This window comes from Pantherophis guttatus, chromosome 3 (assembly GCF_059756535.1).
Source record: "Pantherophis guttatus breed Tessera chromosome 3, ASM5975653v1, whole genome shotgun sequence".
In the NCBI taxonomy this organism is placed as follows: domain Eukaryota; kingdom Metazoa; phylum Chordata; class Lepidosauria; order Squamata; family Colubridae; genus Pantherophis; species Pantherophis guttatus.
In genome coordinates, this window is record NC_142065.1 from 167,289,133 (window position 1) to 167,310,139 (window position 21,007).

General features: G+C 34.8%; 2 protein-coding genes across 3 annotated transcripts in view; one reads left to right on the forward strand and one right to left on the reverse strand.

Annotated features, from left to right (window-relative positions):
- RMC1 (regulator of MON1-CCZ1) lies at positions 1-20,514 on the forward strand. The gene is made up of 20 exons (XM_034429608.3): positions 1-353; positions 1,940-2,016; positions 4,109-4,193; positions 5,054-5,110; positions 6,199-6,285; positions 7,278-7,418; positions 7,811-7,914; positions 9,059-9,148; positions 9,258-9,363; positions 11,018-11,129; positions 12,289-12,333; positions 13,203-13,256; positions 13,557-13,685; positions 14,006-14,112; positions 14,806-14,925; positions 15,132-15,209; positions 16,673-16,777; positions 16,961-17,029; positions 18,552-18,777; positions 20,288-20,514. The coding sequence occupies exons 1-20, from the start codon at positions 243-245 to the stop codon at positions 20,365-20,367; spliced, it is 1,983 nt and encodes a 660-aa protein (XP_034285499.2). The 5' UTR covers positions 1-242; the 3' UTR covers positions 20,368-20,514.
- Positions 19,241-21,007, reverse strand: part of NPC1 (NPC intracellular cholesterol transporter 1) — a 40,091-nt gene continuing 38,324 nt past the window's right edge. For both annotated transcript variants that reach the window (XM_034429605.3, XM_087891337.1), the window contains one exon: positions 19,241-20,994. In XM_034429605.3, coding sequence (XP_034285496.2) covers positions 20,912-20,994 — 83 coding nt within the window. In that variant the 3' untranslated portion in view covers positions 19,241-20,911. The remainder of the gene's footprint in view (positions 20,995-21,007) is intronic.

Sequence of the window (21,007 nt, forward strand, 5' to 3'; positions counted from 1 at the left end):
GTACTGCGCCTTTAAGGGACCGGTAGCTCTCTGATCATGCGCAAGAACGGTACTACCAGGAAGCGGTTGCTCGGTACCGAGGAGAGGAAGACTCGTGCGTCTACATGCACTCACGCACAAACCACTTTGTGGCGCCGGGTGGGGGGCGGTGAGAGAAAACAGATCGGCCGGACATCGGGGCGTGGCCGTGGAGGGAGGGGTGCGCGACGTTCTCTCTGCCCGCCGATCGTTCTACTGCTGCCATGGCGACGACCACCAGCGAGGACTATTACTTGGCGCTGTGCGCGCGGCCCGTGCAGTTCGAAAAGGCGAGCCCCGTTAACTGCGTTTTTTTCGACGAGGCGAATAAGCAGGTGAGAGGCTCAGGCCGCGAAAAGGGGCGGAGTTCTTTCTCTGGTTCGACACGCCCCGTCCGCGCGACCTGCTTCTCGCGCGTTCATCCTATCCTTCCCTTCGGCTGGACCAGAACGCTTTTGTATCTTGTGCACAGTGATAGCAATAGTACTTAGATTTATATCCCCGCTTCACAGTACCTTTACAGCCCACTTTAAGCGGTTTAAGACTCAGCATATTGCCCCCCACAATCTGGGTCCTCATTTTACCCACCTCAAAAGGATGGAAGGCTGAGTCAACCTTGAGCCGGTGGGAATTGAACTGCTGGCAGTGGGTAGAACTAGCCTGCAATATTGTGTTCTAACCATTGCGCCACCACGCCTCTTCCCACTTTTCCAGATCCTAAACCAACCGTGGACTGGGTCCCCACTTTTATATCTCCTTTGTCACAGTCCTGCATCTGGTTCCCACTCTTCCTGCTCTGTCAGAAATTATACAATTGCACAGTTGGGTGGAAAGAGATTTAAATGTTTAAAAATCTTCTTAGGAAAAAGTGGCAATTTTGCAATAATATGCTCCTTTGCATCCGAGAAGCCTCTGATTCCAAGAAAATACTTTTGATCTATTCATGGCAGGGTACCAATACTAATGCCTGGGTTTTTTGGATAATGAGTGATAAAACACAACATTGGATTAAAGGATTTTCCTCTTAATTTGTACCGTATATAACTTGCATATAGTTATAATACAGTAGCGGGCAGCTGTTATATGTGTGTATAGTTATATTTTGTATATAGATGGTGGGAAATAGTTCAGTTATTAGATTGTTCTCTTTTTAAAAAAACATGGAAAAGGATTCTTGCATCTTTTTACAAATAGGTGTTTTGTAGGGAGTTTAACAGACAAGTTATTTAACATCTTAGTTTTAATCACAAAGGTAAAAACTCTTGGATTCTGTGGGTTTGATTTTAACCATAATCTGACAATTTTGTCTTAATATGAGAACCAAAATTAATGAGGGTTTTTTCCCCCTCATTGGCAGTATCTGAATAGACATCTTTTATTCCTGAGAAAATTGTCTTGAGTGCTTTCACATGATGTGTCCTCATGTACTATTTTGCTGCTTTAAAGTGGCTTCATGTGATTTTGGTCTCAAAGGACAGCTGAGAATCTTTATAGTTGAAATTTGGTTCTGAACATTTTTTCCCCAGTTTTGTGTACATTGTTCTGCATTTTGGCTAGTGTGAAACAGAACACTTCCCAGGAATGAGGAGTCTGGAGTCAGATGCAGTTCTCAGTTTAATTTAGTAGAAAGCAAATGGGTTGTTCAGATTTTGGCAAAAGCCATTCCCAACAAGGAATGGGAAAGAGGAGCAGAGTAGATTTCATCACCATTACTTCTGTCATTTTATCAATGCATGGCCCATAGGAATTATGTGTAAGAAACACTTTTTAATCTTGGTTTAAAAAGAAAAGTGTGTTATAGCCTGTTTATGCTGTTAATATTTAGAACATCTTATGGAAAATAAATTCCATTGTTTTGAAGATGAAGAACTTTTAAAGAAGGTTCTAGCTTGAAACTGAAACTAGATATCTGTCTATTTAGGTTTTTGCTGTTCGATCTGGTGGAGCTACTGGGGTAGTAGTCAAAGGCTTGGAAGACCGCAATCCGATCTCATTTAGGTGATATAAATGCATCCTGAATGCTGTTTTCTTTTTTTTTTTTGACAGCTAATTGTATTGTGTTGCAAACTTTTGCAAATACAAATATATCATACTGTTCAAAGGATATTTCTTCTTATTGTAAGTTGTCTTTCACTATGTATTTTCTTTAACTAGTAAATGACAACGATTTTAAAATACACTAAACTCAAGAATATGAATGTAATCACTTTTATTTTATTTTGAGTACATGCATTAGTAAAACTTGATACTGTAAAATACATGAAATTAGAAGTATAGTTAGGGACAATAATACATCAATCTGCAGTGCCCAATTTATTTGATTCCCTATTTATTAAAATTAGTTTGATAAAGACTGTTCTACTGAGCTATTCTGATTACGGTAATATGAAGAGTTCCCAAATAGCACTCTGACATCCTACTAGGATTTAGTCTACACAAATGTCTACACAAAATGCAGGCTCTTTGAATCTAAACTTAATATGTATATCCCTATATCATGCTGATTAAATCCAGCATTATGGGCACCTCTGCACTTTGTGAATATTAGGTAAAAGTTGGGCAGTCAAGCATAGCTTTCTTTTTCTACTGCACAGCCTTCTGTGCAGGAATGTAGTGTTAATCCAACATACAGACTTTTCTTATTGTTGAAAAAATATCCTTGTAGAAGATTTGAAGCACAGAGAAGGTCTGTTTGCGGTTGTTTTCATTTAATCCTAACAGATCTTAACAGCTTATTTTATTGAAACTGGGACAGATGGGGTTTATGACCTCTATCAAGAGTAGTCAAGGGTTGGATCCCACGCATAATTTTCACATATTTTTTCACATTACATTTTATTAAAGGTAAAACTTTTAAAGCCTCTGCTTAAATACTGTTAGCTTGCATAAAGGAATTTGATCATAACTACGTTTCTAAATAATCATAAGAATGGAAGAGTTGATTTAACTTTGAAAAATTATATACGCAAATATTTCTCCTATTTTTCCCCTTATGAAATCTTCAATTTGAATCAGCTTTGAAATAGTATTTCAAAATAACATCAAATGGGTGTTGAATACTTAGCCTTCTCAGACCATACAAACAAATGAATCCTTTCAGTTTGTCCCAGATATTTTAGCAGCTATCATTTATTCCTGTACAAGAGTGAGATCACCGCAATTGTGGGATGATAGATGTAGCACCATCCTCATTTCATCCACAATGTGGAATTGTTCATCCCCTGCATAGTGCTCATGAGAATGCAGTATAGCTAAACCTAGAGAAACATAATCAGATCATCTTGAACTTTATGCTATAGCATATAGCAATATGTTGACATCTTTGCAACTCAACATATTTTTTCCTACATGTTATTTCTTGTTTTTGGCTTTTGAAATAACTAATATAACAATGCTATCTATATATTACTAAAAGTTTTGTTGTCGTGACTTTAAACTGGGGGAAACGATGCATCATGCATCATCCCTTCCCCACTGGGCAGAAGCCACTTAGCTTCCTTTTGGCCTTGAACTTGCAACTTCTTGCTGGTTTCTCTCTGGAAGCTTCTCATAAGCAAAGTACAGTAAATGGGAAAGTGAGGGAAGTAAATGGGAAAGAAGGAAAGACAAAAGGGAAGACGGAAGGGAAGGGAAGGGAAGGGAAGGAGGGAAGGGAAAGGAAAGGAAAGGCAGGCAGACAGGCTTCTGATGTTCCCTGTCAGTTTACGACAAGGAAACCCAATCGGGAAGGAAGTCAGAAGCCACTTTTGCTCCTACTACTCTTTTGCCTACCTGTGCTGATTCTCTTTTCTGTTTAGGTAAAGAAATATCTCTGAAATGATGACCCAACAAGGCACAGGTTATCTAGCAACCACTAAACTCCACGTCCTTTGGAATGAACATGGATATTAGGGATCAGCAATCATTCTTCCCCTTGTTTAATTTTATTGAACTTCAAAACTATTACAATTAACATTTTAAAAAGTCCCTTCAGATAATTTAAACTAATTTCTACCAGTCTAGGCCAGCATGTCTGTTGTTGAGATACTGTAGAAATTAATCAGAGACATGTTCTGTATCTAAAATACAGAAATGAATTCTATATTTGTAGAATGGAAGACAAAGGAGAAGTGAAATGCATCAAGTTTTCTTTGGGCAATAAGATACTGGCTGTTCAGAGAACATTGAAGAGTGTGGTAAGAAATATCTTTCTTAAAATAGAAAGAAGCAAGTTAAAAAAAATATTCAAACAATATATACTATTTATTATTTGCTTATTATTAAATAAATTATAAATGTTTGATATGTTGGGATTGGTTTTCCTTTCCACCACCATATTTGTTCATTTTTTTATTACTGTATGTACATAGTATTATAAACTACTTAGAGATGTGGTTGTTTGAGAAAGGAATACATAAAATAACATAATGTTAAGTAGAATTAGAAATAGATAGGTGAGATAACCTTCATTTATATAGGCAATGTTCCGGCTATAGCTAATAGTAATTATAAACTTATTTGGAACCAATTCAAAAAGGAATACAACATATTAGAAATATGTGGGAGTACTTCTGACCATGTGTCTGGTCCTTATCAAATAATAATTGATTCAGTCTGTAGGGTTTCCTTTAAAGAGGAAGAATAATACAAACTGCTGCAAATGGAATCAGAAACTGGTAGTGATTTTTATGAAAACTATTTGAAAAACTTTCAATTTACCTATTTAGATTTGCATCTTTGAATTATGTTATATTGTATTAAATGTATTTTCTCATCTATTTTAATCATTAACTTTTTACTTATGTAAACTTTCATCCTTTCAATTTCTATTCCATTTGTATTATAGTTCAAAGATAGTTGAAGAAAATATTCAAGCAGAAAATATGCTTATACATCTCTGTATACTTACATCATTCTTTTGAGTAGATTACTGAAGTCTGACATTTGCAGACTCATGCATTAAATGGATAAAAATCCATGTATTAGATATGCCTATCTCTGCACAGGTTGAGCCCACAAATATTTTTAATTGCTGCTGTTTTTCATGTCATTACAGGATTTCCTGAACTTCATTCCAGACAGCCCACAATTAGAATACACTCAAGAATGCAAGGTACAGTACACATGACAAAATACTAAACTACTAAACTAAAGCAATCCCTCAGCATATTGAAGCATTCATTATTCTAACAGTGTGACATCTACAGTAGCATTATATTAGTATTCTGAAAAGTTGTAACTGCATTTAAGCGTTTCATTAAAACGCTTCAGATGTTAGTTTCCCTTCCTCCCAGTCAGCGTGCTAGCCTGAAACAAAATGGCAATTAAAATTGGTTACTTTGCAAGCATAACTACTTATAGTGAAAAGAAAAAGCTTGTCCAAGTAGTTAGAGGAGTAATAACATTGCTTAGCTGCAAGAATTAAAATCCTTCTACCCATTGTTAATCAACTGCTAACAGAGTGCCTTGTGCACTTAAGACTGGGTAGTTATAATATGCTTTTCTTGGGGTTACTTTGGGAATTGGCCTAGAACAGTGATGGCTAACCTTTTCTGGACCAAGTGCTGAAAGCCCGCACGCACGTACCCAAAACCCGAACACACGTGCCCAAACCCCCAAAATGCAATGTGCGCAGCCCCTGCTTATGCGCCTTGCCCTGCGCATGCGCACATGTCCCCTGCATGCGCTCCTGCGCATGCGCTGCAAAAACCTGAAGATCAGCTGGCTGGCAGGAGGCACGTGCCCACAGAGAGGGCGCTGCGTGCCACCTCTGGCACGCATGCCATAGGTTCACCATCACGGGCCTAGAAGCTGCATCTAGTATAAAAAGCTATAGCTAAGCTGTTAAAGAATGTCCAAAATATATTACACTTGTTCTGAAAGTGCTTCTTTTGGGTGCTACATAATATGCTATGTAAACATTAAAGCTGCTTATGTTGATATATAAAATCCTCTACAGGATTGTGTTTTTATTTATGAATCCACTTAGACAAGATCTCCAAATACTGTCTTGAAAGTGCATTTGCCAGTGATTTGCTGTATGGCAAACTGAGGCAGGGCATTTTTAAAATTTGTTGTGCTGCTTTTTAAACATTTAAAAGGAAAAGTAGAAAAAGGTTTTAAAAGGAGATATATAAACTGATTTTACTTTACATGACAGTGTATGCCTATTTCAATTAAACACTATTTTTTTTATTAAAGACTAAGAATGCCAGTATTTTAGGATTCTGTTGGACAGGCTCTGCAGAGATCGTTTTCATAACAGATCAGGGAATTGAGTTTTACCAGGTAAGTAAAAATATACATACCTTTAAAAAAAAAAGTCGGCTAACTTGTTTAAGGTATTGAGTCATCTTAAAGGATTACCGGTAAATGGTTTTATAGTTCATTGTGGGTAAGATATGTTTGTTTTGGTTTGTGAAATCTGTTTAATTCTCATAAACCTACTAGAAATAAGCTTCAGTTTTTTCAAGAAAGATATTATAGTCTGAAAACAAACCTTTTTAGCTAAGTAATATTTTAGTAAGAAAAATCATTGATTCTGCAAAAAAAAATTAGACATATAAGATACTTGCTGTATTACACAAAATGTCTCTTTACTATTAAAATTCATGTCTGTTTTGAGTGTTTCACCTTCAATTGACCAAAATTGGAAGGTATAGTGCAATAATTATTAAACCAAAGTAACTCAAATAGGCTAACTTACGAAATGCTGGGATTCATGACTCCCATGGGTATGAAATTTGGGGAAGTTGTTGCTGCTTCAAGTATTGCTGGGCTGTCACAGTCAGCTGTGGTTACATGATCCTTATTTCCATGACAGCCTCTCATAAGGCAAAGGAAAAGCCAGCAGGAACTGTAAAGTCCATTGTGACTGCTGATGCTGCCTGCCACCTTCCCACTAGCAAAGCCTTTGGTTCTGGGAAGATGACAGGGAAAGTTGAGAATCAAGAAGCTGGCAGGGAAGGTTGCAAGTTGCTTGGACATCTCTTCTGTGCAACCTCCTCAGCCTCTCTGCACTTGCTCTGCAACTGCTACTCACTCGCAATCTACTCACTCCCCAAAACAATAGTCTAAATCAGAGTCCTGTAAGAACTTCACAAAAGTAAAGTGCTAATTGTTTTAATTTGTCTGTAGTCAATCAGGGAAGCACCCACTGCAGCAGTTTTCAAAATCTGAAGTTTTTAAAAACAAATTATTTCATTTTTGCCGTTGTAAACTATATAGACAGTTTGAAAATATTCATTATATAGGTGTGATTATAACCTTTATATGTTCAGGTATTACCGGAGAAACGAACATTAAAGCTTTTGAAGAGTCAGAATATTAACGTAAACTGGTTTATGTACTGTCCTGAGAGTTCTGTCATTCTGTTGTCAACAACAGTAGTTGGAAATGTTCTCCAGCCATTCTATTTCAAGGTAAAATAATATTACTGCAGTCAATGCAAGTTTCCATGGTTACCTTGCACAATTGTCCCAAGGTATTTATGTTTAATACATAAGAAGTACATTTCAAATTGTTGTAGTCCTTTCTGTCTAAAATATGCATTTTAAGTAAATATACTAATTCAGATACCCAACTGCAAATTAGTTTCACAAATTTTGCATTAGGAAACAAAAATCATTTGATTTTCAGATGGGTTAAATGTGTTCAGATGTGTTTTAGATGGCCTAAAGCACTGCAAACAAAAAAAAATATGTGGGTGTTTTTTTTTTAGATTATATTTTGCTGGAACATGTTATAGAATGGTAATAAATACAATGAAATGTGAAGGAGTTACATAGAATTAAATGCAGTACTTTTCACATAGGGTGGAGCTATGTCAAAGCTGTCAAAGTTTGAAATTGAGTTACCTACAGCACCAAAGTCCTCCAAGCTCAGCCTTTCTGAAAGAGATATTGCTTTGACTACAATGTAAGTATATAATTGTGGTTCTTTCCCAACCAAGATGCTGTGGTTTCCTTTTCTTGAACTATAGATTGTCTTCTTCTTGAAGACATAAGCAACATTTTCTTGATCAGTAGAATCGACTCCATTTGAAGTCACTTTTGAGTCAATTAACTTGAATAGAGTAGAGAAGAAATGGGCAAATAAGCAAACAAAACTAAAATTCCCAATCGAGCACCTTATTACACGTGGCATTCTTTTAAAAACTGCTTTGAAAAATCATAGAAATTATTTGTAAGAATAGCTTGTAAGTGAACAGAATGATCTCCATATGACTTTGAGAAGATGAAATAAGTCCATCTGTAATTTATTCAGAAAAAATAAAAATGCTTTTTAATTTTCTTACGAATTATTTCACAGGCAAGAGAGCCATTTTGATCTCACAGCGAAGGTGTCTGATTAGAAGTAAGGAATCCTGTATTTTAGTCTTGCCTTAATAGTGGAAGCTGGCTTCTTCCATTTTGGTCCAGTCATTCTCTTTCAACTCTTAAGAAGAAGGCAAGGGCAAGCATCAAGAGAGACACATGCAATCTACATTAGCCAGAGAAAGGAAGATAGCAATAGCACTTAGACTTATATATCATTTCATAGTGCTTTTACAGCCCTCTCTAAGTGGTTTACAGAGTCAGCATATTGCCCCCAACAATCTGGGTCCTAATTTTACCCACCTCAGAAGGAGGGAAGGCTGAGTCAACCTTGAGCCTGGTGAGATTTGATCTGCCAAATTGCAGGCAACCGGGATTCAGCAGAAGTAGCCTGCAGTATTACATTCTAACCACTGCGCCACCATGCTCTGAAGCCCCTAAAGATGGCCCCTAAAGTGAGGAATCAGCCAACTGTTTTTTCTGAGGGAAAACTTGGGGTAGCTCTCTGTAACTATGTGAGGAAAAGACATCTGGCCACCGCCCCCACCCCCCACAGTGGTGGTGATGTCTGAGCATCTGAATTTATCAGGTGACACAATACATTCACAAGAAATGCCTTTAGTTTCTTACACTATTTATTACTCTGTTGCATTCTGCCAAAATAGCTTGTCCTGAAAGAAAACAGCATGATGGGATTATATAAACGTTATCTACTCAGAAGTTAAAAATCTATTATGTTTCTTTAGATATGGGCAACTTTATGTTCTTTACTTGAGACACCACTCAAGGACTTCAAACAGTACGGGTGCTGAAGTAGTTCTTTATCATTTGCCAAGGTAAATTTGTTGATTCTTATCCTTTTCAGATTTCATAACAACTATTAAAAAGTGACTACTAAGGTTGCTGATTAACGTTCTTTTTCTTTCCCAATTAATGTTACCACAGGGAAGGCTCATGTAAGAAATTGCATATATTGAAGTTATATAGGACTGGGAAGTTTGCACTGAACGTTGTGGATAATTTAGTGGTAGTTCATCATCAGGACACTGAGGTATTATTATTTTTCTGCATTTTGGGTAGCCCAAGATAGCTAATTTAGATTCTTTTTCATATTTTAGCTTAAAATACTTTTGGAAAATACTAGAGTAGGAGAAATTATTTAATTAATATATAATTGAAGTCATACAAAATTTAAGATTGGTGAATAAGGTTTGATTGATAATTAGCTTATCATTTTCAACTGCATATATATAAAATTAGTGTAGTTTGGGCCTAGATTTAAGAGTGGGGGCAATAATTTTCTTAAAGACATATACTGTGTGTGTGCGTGTGTGTGTGTAATTATATATATATATATATATATATATATATATATATATATATATATATATATATATGTGTGTGTGTGTGTGTGTGTGTGTGTGTGTGTGTGTGTGTGTGTGTGTGTGTGTGTATGTATATATGTGTATGTATGTATATATATATAACAAACCATTTGACAACTGTTGTGATACAGGAAATTACTGATTTATTAAAATTGAAGACTAATGTTAATATGATAAGACTGAGTAGCTGTCTGATTTAGGGCTCACTGGATCCAGGTTTTTTTAAAAACTTGGATGAGGTTTCACTACCCTAAAGAAAAATGATGTACAATTTGGAGGTCCTCATGGACTCACAACTCCTGCTCAAGGAGTAGGTTACAGCTATCGCCAGGAGGTCTTTTACACAACTTCATTTTGTGAATCAATTGCACCCATTCCTGAACCATGAAGCATGGGCAGTTACATGCACATCTCAGTGCACCCAGGTTACACTTCTGTAAACTGCACTGGCTCCAGTGTGGTTCCAGATACTGGTTGTTATCTATAAAGCCCTCTATGAAATGGAACTGCTGGGTTATTTATGGGATTTCATCTCCCCGTTTTCAATTGTCCCACTATGTTCAACAAGAGGAGCATGTTCTGGGTCCCTTCGATTAAATTGTCGTCATATGGAACTTCAGAGGTATGCCTTTTCTGGCTTAGTATCTGCCCTCTAGAATACCATACTCCTAAATATCAGATTGGCCCAAACTCCGCTACCTTTTGTAAAGCATTAAATACCGGGATGTGCCTGAAGATTATGAGATTATAGTCTGTTTAAAGATTTATTTCTGCTATTAGGTTCATCCTTGGTTGAAGATTGTTGGTTTTTTTCCAATAGTATTGTTTTTTATAGTTTTAATATGTTGTTAATTGTCCAGAATTGCATTAACAATGTAGGCAAGCATGTAACTTGATTAAATAAATAATGTTGGAATGAGATACTTTCTTGGACTTTTAAGAGTTAATATTCAAGTAATATTAATAGAGAAGGACTGTATTGTTGTAATAAATAAAATAACATCACTGAATGCAACTCAAATTTGGTTTGCTTAAACAAATACGGCTGGCAGAAAGTTCTTTCTCTCATAATTGCCGTAGCTTTTCTATAGGGTTAAAGTTCTGAGAAATGCACAGGAACAGAAGGAACAAACAGAAGGATTTCTCCATATATATTTATATTCAATTGAAATTCATTTTTAGGATAGGATCTTAATTATTATAATTATGCCAAACAGAATAAAAAGAATCATCATGGTTACACCCATCATTTTATTGTTTTCTGTATGGATACAATTGTGCTTGAACACATACCATAAAGAGATTTTTGGTGTTTTTTAGACCTCTATTATATATGACATCAAATTAAAGGGGGAATTTGATGGCACAGTTACACTGCACCAGCTTGTACTTCCACCTCGATCCATACAGCCATACCAGATTCCTGTGGCAGGTACAGAATTGCATTTTTCCTTTGAAAATGCAAATACTGCATATATTTGTAATTTTGAAGCTAAAATTGCTAGGTTTTTTATTAGTTAAAAGTTATGTTCCAGTAGTCTTAATATTTCATTTTAGTGTATTTCTTGGCGTAATAAGTTCATTGTATTTACTAAATATGAAACAGGATAAACAGAAATGAGCAATCTTTCATTAATATATTATTCTGGTCTTGGGAGAAAAAAGCTTAAAGTTATGGCCTATCGTAGCCATTCTACTTATATTATTGAACCATAGACCATGTTTTTTCTTTTCTAAACGTTTAAGTTTAGAGGTTTGGGAAATAAATAGAAATGAATTTTGAATAGAGTTGTACAAAAGTTTGGTGTTGAAGATAAAATCATACTTAGAAGTATGTATGCTTGTAGCTCCTTCAAGCAAGTATGGTGTTTCAGCTCAGGGGACAACCATGCCAGGAAAAGACTCAACTGCTTTAAGCACACTGAAGGTTGCTACACTTTTTGGAAATTGGTATTTTGATCATGCACCAAATTCATCTTTGCCTTCGAAGTACTATAGAGCCATAATTGTGAAATCTCATCAGCTTCCGACATGCATATCTAAGCAGTGGGTAAACCTTAAATTTGCATGGAAGCTAAACCATTTTAATCTACCATTTTTGTCATGGTATTCTCCAAAGATTGGGGAATAGGTGTTTTATCTTTGTTATAAACCTTCTAGATTCCATTCGAACCTCTAAATTAGTATGGTTCAGTTAATTAAAATATGAACTATTTATCTTCCTGACAATTATCAATAGTTGCTTCCTGGAAAAGTGCTAGAATCCTAAAACTTGCATTGAGGGAAGATGTTACATCATGTAAAACAATCTGCATTCATTGAGTATAACATTTATGAAGTTTGAATTTGCATTGAATATAGTTCATAAGCTGTAATTAATATTTTAAAAGAATTAAATATTAAACTTTTAGAAAGTTAGCTTTTGGTTTGTATCTTTGTTACTGCTTTAAATATGACAGTAACCTGTGGGCTGAGGACTTTAGGTTTAGCATTCAGAGTACACAGTTTGTTGTAAAAAGAGTTATTTCTGACAAACATAACAAATAATTTCCTCTCTAATCCATATAAATTACACTTTTTCTGATTCGCAGGTCCAGCTTCTGTAACCAATCAGTTTCCAGTTCCCTGTAAACTCTGTATCCTTGAAATTAAAATCATAGATCTTATTTATTCTGTGGCAACATGATTTTTTTAATATCTGAAAGGAGCACAAGTGTGTATCTATGGTAAACATGAATCTTTTTATCTGTGAGAGGAGTAGAAATAAATAATACAGAAATAATGCAAAGTGCTATTCTGATTGGTCACTTTAGCAGACTTTAGATATAACAAAATATACTTTTGTGCACTGGATTGTCATTTAAGATACATTATTTTAAAATGCATACAGTACAGATGTTTGTAATTCCATTCAGATTTACCAGATGTTCTGCTTTAATGGATTCACCCCTTCCATTAATCTATTACAATAAGAGTTTATTGTGTAGTTTTGCAGCCTGTAAAATCCTATTGATCTTTATTTTGAAATTTATTTGCATTCAGTGTGATTTGTTTTCAAAAATATAGAAGAGTGAAGACTAATTTACTAGGTCCTACTAGCTCTTTTGAGTTGCTTCCAGAAGTGTATTGATAATGTATGAGTGTATAGAAAACATTGCAGATTAAGTTTATAGGTAATTTTTCACTTTCAATGTTCTTCTAAGAGGCTTTGGCACTAGTAGCTTCTTTTCCGCTAGAGACCTCTATGTCTTTGAGAAATTTAACACTTGATGAATTGTTGCTTTCTTTATCTTACTGCTTCTTTGGCATAAAAAATTTGACAGATAATTTGCTGGGAGCTATCAAGTGCTTAAAGAACAAATATTCCTGTCCTTCCTTGGATATGTGAAATAAGTTGTGTGCCTCTTTCTTACTCAAAGTGGCTGGCTGCATAAACAATTACCGATAAAACTTTTACTGAGGCAAAACCCATTGGACATTGGTAAGAGTTTTGCTTAACATTTAGATTCATCATCCTGGATTGTCTTTCAGCCTGATATTATCATTAGCGCAAGTGAAGGTATGAAACTTTCAATGTTCATTTTTTAATCAGAGCATCTGAATGTTTGTGTGTTTATAATACAAAGTATTAAATTTGCTGCTGTACAAAATATATTAATTAGCTACCTAATGTCCAAAGTGCCTGGAGAACATAATGTTACTTATTATCATAATGTGGTGATGAAAGAATTCTGATGAAATACTTCACTACCTATGAAACCTCAGTCCATTAAATCTCTCTCTCTCTTGAACTGAAATTTATCGTGGTACAGTACATCAGTTAAGAGAGGAATGTACTCTTCTTTTTTGTTTATTATAGGTTATCTCTGGAATCTGCAAATAAAACTTGAACCTACAGTAAATCTTTTGTCAGACAAGGGAAAGCTAATGGACTTCCTTCTGCAACGAAAAGACTGCAAGATGGTTATTCTTTCTGTGTGTTCACAAAGTAAGCTTCTGCTCCAATTTGAGGAAGCTACTATGAATCAAAAAGTTCTATGACCTTTTAAAAACAGCCCTGACATAGCATAATGTTTTTCTACAAAGTATAGTATTTTATTAGTATTATAATAGAATACTATACTTTGTAGTATAGTATAATGATATTTGCTAGTAGTATTTTATGACATATGAAATAACATGCCATACGCAGTTTGAATAAAAACTTATCTACTTATCTATTTATCTAACTTATCTATTATGGTATCAAGATTGCATTCTGCTATTGCTACATTCTGTTTTAGATGTCCCTTGTGTGTTCTATTGCAGTGTTAAATGAACCAGAGGGAGGCTCGTTGAGCGTAATTGCCACTGTTTTTGACAAGCTCAATCACGAATATAAGAGATACTTAGAAGCAGAACAGGCTTATACTACGGCAAGTTGTGAACAGTGTATCTTATACATATTCTTTTATTAGCATAAATTCCTTTTATCATAAATAAGATACTGATCTAACTTTTATTAATTAGATCTCTATATTATTACCAATGTGAAAGCTGCTATGGTGTCCACATAGACGAGCCTTTTTAAATATTTTTTTTCTTGGATGTGGCAGGTACAGTCCACTGATCTGTTACTGGTTATCATCCTCTACAGTGGCTCACTCTGTTATCATTCAAAAATGTCACTGTTTAAGGTGAAAAAATGCTGTATTATACAAGGATGATTGTGAAGCAATTTCTCTTGCATTGTAACTATTTAAAATTTAAAATTCCCTTCTGCCAGTAGCATCTTCACAAACTCCTGCTGGAACTGATTACATGACCCTTTGTTGTGGAAGTAATATACATTACTCTACTGTTCTCATTGAGTTGCGGTGCCCCAAAGCACTAACTGTTTAATAGCAAGTCTCGCCATTGCAAAAGCACTTCAAAATGTATTCCATTTTTCATAATAATGTAATAAAACACTTTGAAATACCAGTATATATTTTTGGTCACAATTCTTACTTAATCTATAGTGGTTTAACAATATTCTAAATTCTAAATACAAAATTAAATCTATTATTTAGTGACCTCTTTCAACTAAAGTACATGATTTAATAAAATGTTCTATGGTCCTTTTGCAGGCATTAGAAACAGGACAGAGCCGAGGCAATCCACCACCAAAGCGCCCAGTCCGTACCCAGGCAGTTATTGATCAGTCAGACATGTATACTCACGTTCTATCAATCTTTACTGAAAAAAAGGTCAGTTAATAGAATTCTGCTTTAATTATTTCACTGTTCATACTACCACAATTGATATGATTAATTAAAAGTTTTATAATATGCTAGCTAACTTGCTAAAGCAAATTTGAATTCTGAATAGCACCAAATCATTATTTAAATACAACTCAAATCCAAATTCTGTAAACTTATTGTCAAATACATTTTTCCAATTCTTTTCTAATAAGGAGTCCCCCCACAAGTTCACTATTGCTGTTATAATGGAGTATATTCGCTCACTCAACCAGTTCCAGATAGCTGTTCAGGTAAGTTCTTGAAAGTGTCATAATTTGAAATAACTTTTGCTAAGTATTTTTATTTTATGGTTTAAGCTATGTTCGGGATTAGTTGAAATCTTGAAACCTCTTGTAAAGGCAGCTGTATGTATCCCTGCATGAGAGAGAAAGTATACGAACAGAGAAGTGACTGTCAATCTAAATACTAAAAGGTTACAACAGGCCAATTGAGATTTGTCTGTTAGTGTCAAACTCTAGAAGAATTCCCCCATTTGGTGCTACAAAGAAGGTTAATTTGTTGCATATCAGAGGTATTCTACTATTTATTTACATAATCACAATGTATCCAAATTACCTGGATTTAGTTCATTCACTCCCAACCATGTCCAGACAATGGTTTCAGAATGCTGTAACCTCTGTAGAAAACAATAGAAATCCACCTGCTGAGAATTCCTTTCATATTGATAATATGTTGGCTCAAACCTCCAAATAAACAGTCTATTTCCTGTATATGTAGAAGTGTGTGCAGGATGAGATGGAACAGAAATCTTACAATCCAACATTGCTCATCCAGAAAGCACTGGAAGAACTTCAGTTCTGTAGTTCCTAAAGCCAATAAATTTGGAAGAAAATAAGTCTGTCCGTTTTGAAAGCCCCAAAGTGGTCTAGGCATGAACCAAGACGGTTGCACTTTCTAATTCATTCCCAGAGGATCATTTCTTAAGATGGTCAGGTTTGTGCCCATTCCAAAACTAAGCCTGAATTATTGAAATGAATCCAAATAATTGGCATAATTTAAGAATACATGGGGATATACTGGAGAATGGAATCAGGCTTAATGTAGATTATATTTTCTGTCAAGGAATGATTTCTGAACTCTGTGAAAATTTAAGGAATGCAAATAACTTTTAATGCCTTTCAGCTTTGAGTCCTAATGCATATAGGCTTTGCCTCAAATAACTCTTGGCAATCATTAGATTAAAAACTTCCACATTTGCATAAATGAAATGCACACTTCCTTCTCCTTTGCCACCAATTCCTCACATGTGTACAATTTTGGAAGCTTAAGCAAAGTTTATAAGTAGGAGAGTATCTATATAATATTACTATATTGCTTTCGTGCCAATAGTTAAATAAAATTTAACTGTTTAACTTCTTTATGTATTGTAATTCAGGAGTTCTTTTTTAAAATTTTATTTAAGTATTTATGCATGTATTTATTCAGCTAACTTCAGCTAATTTATTCAGTTGTTGGAACTGCCCATTTCAAACTTGAAAAGTTTTGGATGTCATAAAACTTTACTGCTCATAAAAGTGTAATACACATGCAAATGCATTACAATAAAAAGACTAATTTCTTTTGGATCTACTTAATTAAAATACTCCTTCTACTGTATTTTCCTTACAAACTGAGGTTTAGCTAAATGTTTATAAATTTGCTAAGTTACGAATAGTTTCAGCATGGATTTTTCCCTGTTTTCTTGTCTTCTTAGCATTTTCTTTATGAATTGGTAATCAAAACCCTTGTTCAGCACAATTTATTCTATATGCTTCATCAGTTTCTACAGTACCATGTTCTCAGTGATTCAAAGCCTTTGGTGAGTAACCTTGCATAATCTTTTCATTGCATCATAGAGAGATTTAAAAATAATGACATGAACACATCACATTCTACTGTGCTCTAATGTGCTTTGTTGCTGAGCAAGAATGATTTACTAAGATGCTTTTTAGTTTAGGAGCAAATTGTGAAATACTAGATACTGACTTATTTCTTATTTTAGGCTTGCTTATTGTTGTCTCTTGAAAGTATTTACCCACCAGCACATCAACTCTCCCTGGATATGTTAAAGGTAAGGAGACAGAGGAAGTGTAAATATGCCATTTTCTTTCTTTGATTATGGGTAATGATGGGAAGGCAGTTCTGAGTAGAGGTAAAATCTATTAATTGCCCAATTGGAATTAATCCAAAGAACTTCATAAGGAATATTTTGGGCTTCCCCAGGGCAACCTCATTGCTTATTTAAACATTAGGGTAGAGCTACCTTCCACCCCCATTCAAATATGTCGTATATTACCGGGCCCCTATAAGAAATTAGAAAGCCTTCAAAGATTCTATCTTATCAAACTCTGTTTTCTCCATTACATAGTTGGGAATCAGTGGACCAAATTTTTGACACAGATCCTATAACTGTATTCCCTACCACCTTTGGGAGAACTTAGCTCTTGAAACAGAGAAAATATTAAAGAAAGGAATGCCGATAAAGATGCTACTGGATGACAATCAGCCACATTTTCATTTTGGTATCATCATTATAAAAAAACAGCATCTCCTCCTAGTATTTAGTTAATGCAACCAGTGCATTGCTGAGATGGGCTTTACTATTCCTTCATCTGCAGACCATATGGTCCACAAACATCATTTTATATGCTCCCTATTGAACAATTCTCTGTCCTTGTGATATTGGTCAACTGAAGAATGTTATCCATTATGTCTTCCATTGCCCCATTTACAATGAGATCAGGGCCAAATTATTGTTGGTAGGGCTGAAACCTCAAAACACTGAACCATCTTACCAGTGGTGAAATGTAAAATTTGTTACTACCGGTTCTGTGGACGTGGCTTGGGGGGGGGGGAATAATGTGACTGGGTGGGCGTGGCCAAGTTTTCTTTTTTTTACTTTTAAAAGCATTAAAAAAACCCTGATGATTGTGCGGCTCGGGGGGGCAGTGATTTTTGCTACCAGAGCTCTCCAAAGCACCTGCCTCCATTGCTACCAGATCGGATGATCCGGTCCGAACCGGGAGCATTTCACCCCTGCATCTTACAAATGTTCCAAAGGTGCTTTTTCAAGAGGCAACTGGACTTTCTGGTTTTTTCTTTAAAGAGATTTCGCTTCTCATCCAAGAAGCTGCTTCAGCTCAAGAACCAAAGTCCAGTTGCCTCTTAAAAAACCTTTGGGACAACCATGATCTGGATTACTGAGAATCTCCATAGACATCTTACAAATGTAGTTCCAACTATCAGCAATCAAGCTACTACTTTTGCTCTGTTCTTATTTAAACTTAGAAATACTTAAGTTTTTTGTTGTAGCTTTGGCTTTATTTTTCTGTAATCTTTTTACATTCAATGCTCTTTATTATTTTGCTTACAATATTATTTATTTATTTAATTAATCTATTTGCTGCTGTCCATCTCATTTTGAAAAAACTCTATTCAAAACTATTATATTTTATAGCATGCTACATGTTATAATTTATGGTTGCAACAATAAACCTATTAATAACTAGTAAATAAAGCAAGGTGCTCATGGGAAAGAAGGTATGGTCATAGGTATGGTCAGCAGTCATTTACTTTCACATTTGTGCTTTCAGAGACTTTGTACAGCAAACGATGAAATAGTAGAAGTTTTGTTGTCTAAACATCAGGTGCTAGCTGCCTTGAGATTTATCAGAGGAATTGGTGGACATGACAGCATTTCTGCTCGTAAATTCCTTGACGCAGCAAAGCAAACGGAAGATGAGATGCTCTTCTATACCATATTCAGGTTTTTTGAGCAGAGAAATCAGCGAATACGTGGAAACCCTAACTTCACTCCAGGTAAACAGCAGTTTGGTAGGCATATAAAGAAGGTTGGATCCTCTTTTTAATTTTTATAATATTCAAAGTTCAGACCTAATAATCCTGCTGCCCATTAAATTGTTTCAAACATAAAGCTCTATTTTTAATTGGTACAACAGGGTCTCAACAGGTCTTCATAATTTTTCCTCAATAGAGAGAGGTAGTAATTTTTTAAACTACTATATTCTCCTGCAAAATTAATTTTAAAGATAAAAAGCTACTCCAAGGATAATTAGTAAATTTTACCAAATTGGTATAATTTTTTAGTAAGTAATTCATATATAAACTTTCAGAGACTTGTTGGAGCATGAACTTTATCACTCCTGTTCAACAGTGATCAAAAGATGCATTAGATAATGGGTTTTTGTTTTTAAATAAATTAAAAAAAGAAACCAGGCCCCCTCCAGTGAAGGAAAAGAAAATGAAACATAGGCCACTACTATTGCTTTTTTCCTTAAATGAAATTTAATTTCTCAAGGCACTGTAGGCACAATTTTGTATATTGAAAACAGTTATGACAAATGGAACTTTCTCAAGCTTAGGAGAAAGATAAGAGTTACTAAAACAGTTGGAACATCGGTAATGCAGTATCAACATCTGGAAAAATATGCATGATCCTTAATTGGAAGAAAAATTGGTCTTATACTGTTTGAATGCTGATGGTAGCTAGATGGTATGGAATTGTAATTATATTTTAACAGTAGGGTTAATAGGTCAGTTGGAGACAGCCTGCTACAACATTGTAAATAAGTCTTATGGACTTAGAAGTAGACATTTAGAACTTACCTTTACTTAAACTAAAAGGTGCTTTGTCATTCTTATTAATTACCACCCAGTAATGAATTTGATAGACTAGAAGAATATTTCTTCTAGAACTTCATCTCCCTGTAATCAAAATCTTTTGTCTTTTTTTGTTCCTTTAAGGGTTTTTTTGCAGAAAAAATATCCCCATATTCTCATTTACGAATCAGCAAAGGATTATTAATGCTACCTCATGCATGCAGTTCCACTCTACCAGGGGTCTTTGTGCATTTCTCAATAACAGCTTTAGCTATCAATAGTATTCAAAAGCAAAATAAATATCAATATCAAATCAAATTATAATTTCTAAGCTTATATAAGAAAAAGGATCATATTTAATTCTGTGGAAAGTGTCTCAAAGATAATCTGCAACATTTTCCCTTCAATGTTCTTGATTATGCATAAAATCTACTTTTTCCTAGTATTATTATACAAAAGTCTACATAAGCTTTGTATACAGTGTATTGTAGCTTATATGCATCTCCTTTACCCATTTTATTTCTGTTTTTATACAACTGTTTTGTGATCCAGCTTCTCAGTTTCAAAATTGGGGCATGAGTAATAAAGAGAGTAGCAGAGGTAGCTCCTGAGGTTGAATTTTTTTTAAAAAAATATTGATAATATACTCAAGTGTGATTCCTTAAAATGTCAAAAATAACAGATTACATTTTCTGTCCTTTTCTTGTAGGAGAACACTGTGAAGAGCATGTAACATTTTTTAAGCAGGTTTTTGGAGACCAAGCATTAATGAAGCCTGCCACTTTCTGATATAGTAAAACTGTTCCAGTATAAGGATGTATAAAGTTAATTTATTGCATTTATGTACTTTTACTTTTGAACTACAAAAGATCTATTTTATAATAAAGTATATATACAGACCCTTTGGCAAATATTAAAAATATTACAACATTTTGACAGATGGCTTATTTTTCTTCTAAAAATAAAGCCAAAAATTGCATTGACTTGCATTAAAAAATTGTCAGTGGATCAGCAATCTAATCTCATACCTATCACTTTAAGTGTTACCAGGAATCTATTTCTATTGCAAAACAGTTTCTTTTTCAGGAACAAAAACTACAATAAATTATTATTTCTCATTAATGTTTCAAGTTTAAGTAATACTGATAAATAACTGATGTTGATATAATTCTTCCTGAATCCAAACTGTTCAAAATTACTGTTTTTCTTCCAGTTATGTAGAAAATTAATCCCAGTTGTGGGACAGTTGTGAGACGGTAATCATAGAAACTTGCTACAATTTATAAGTCTTCAGCCAGAATACAGAGTCCACTGACCACTTTGTTTAAAATGGCTAGAAGAACAGGAGTTTTTCTCTTTCTGTACCTTTGTTCCTTTCTTGTGCTGCACGAACTTTAGCTTTGTTTATTGAGGGCCCTATAGAGAAAAA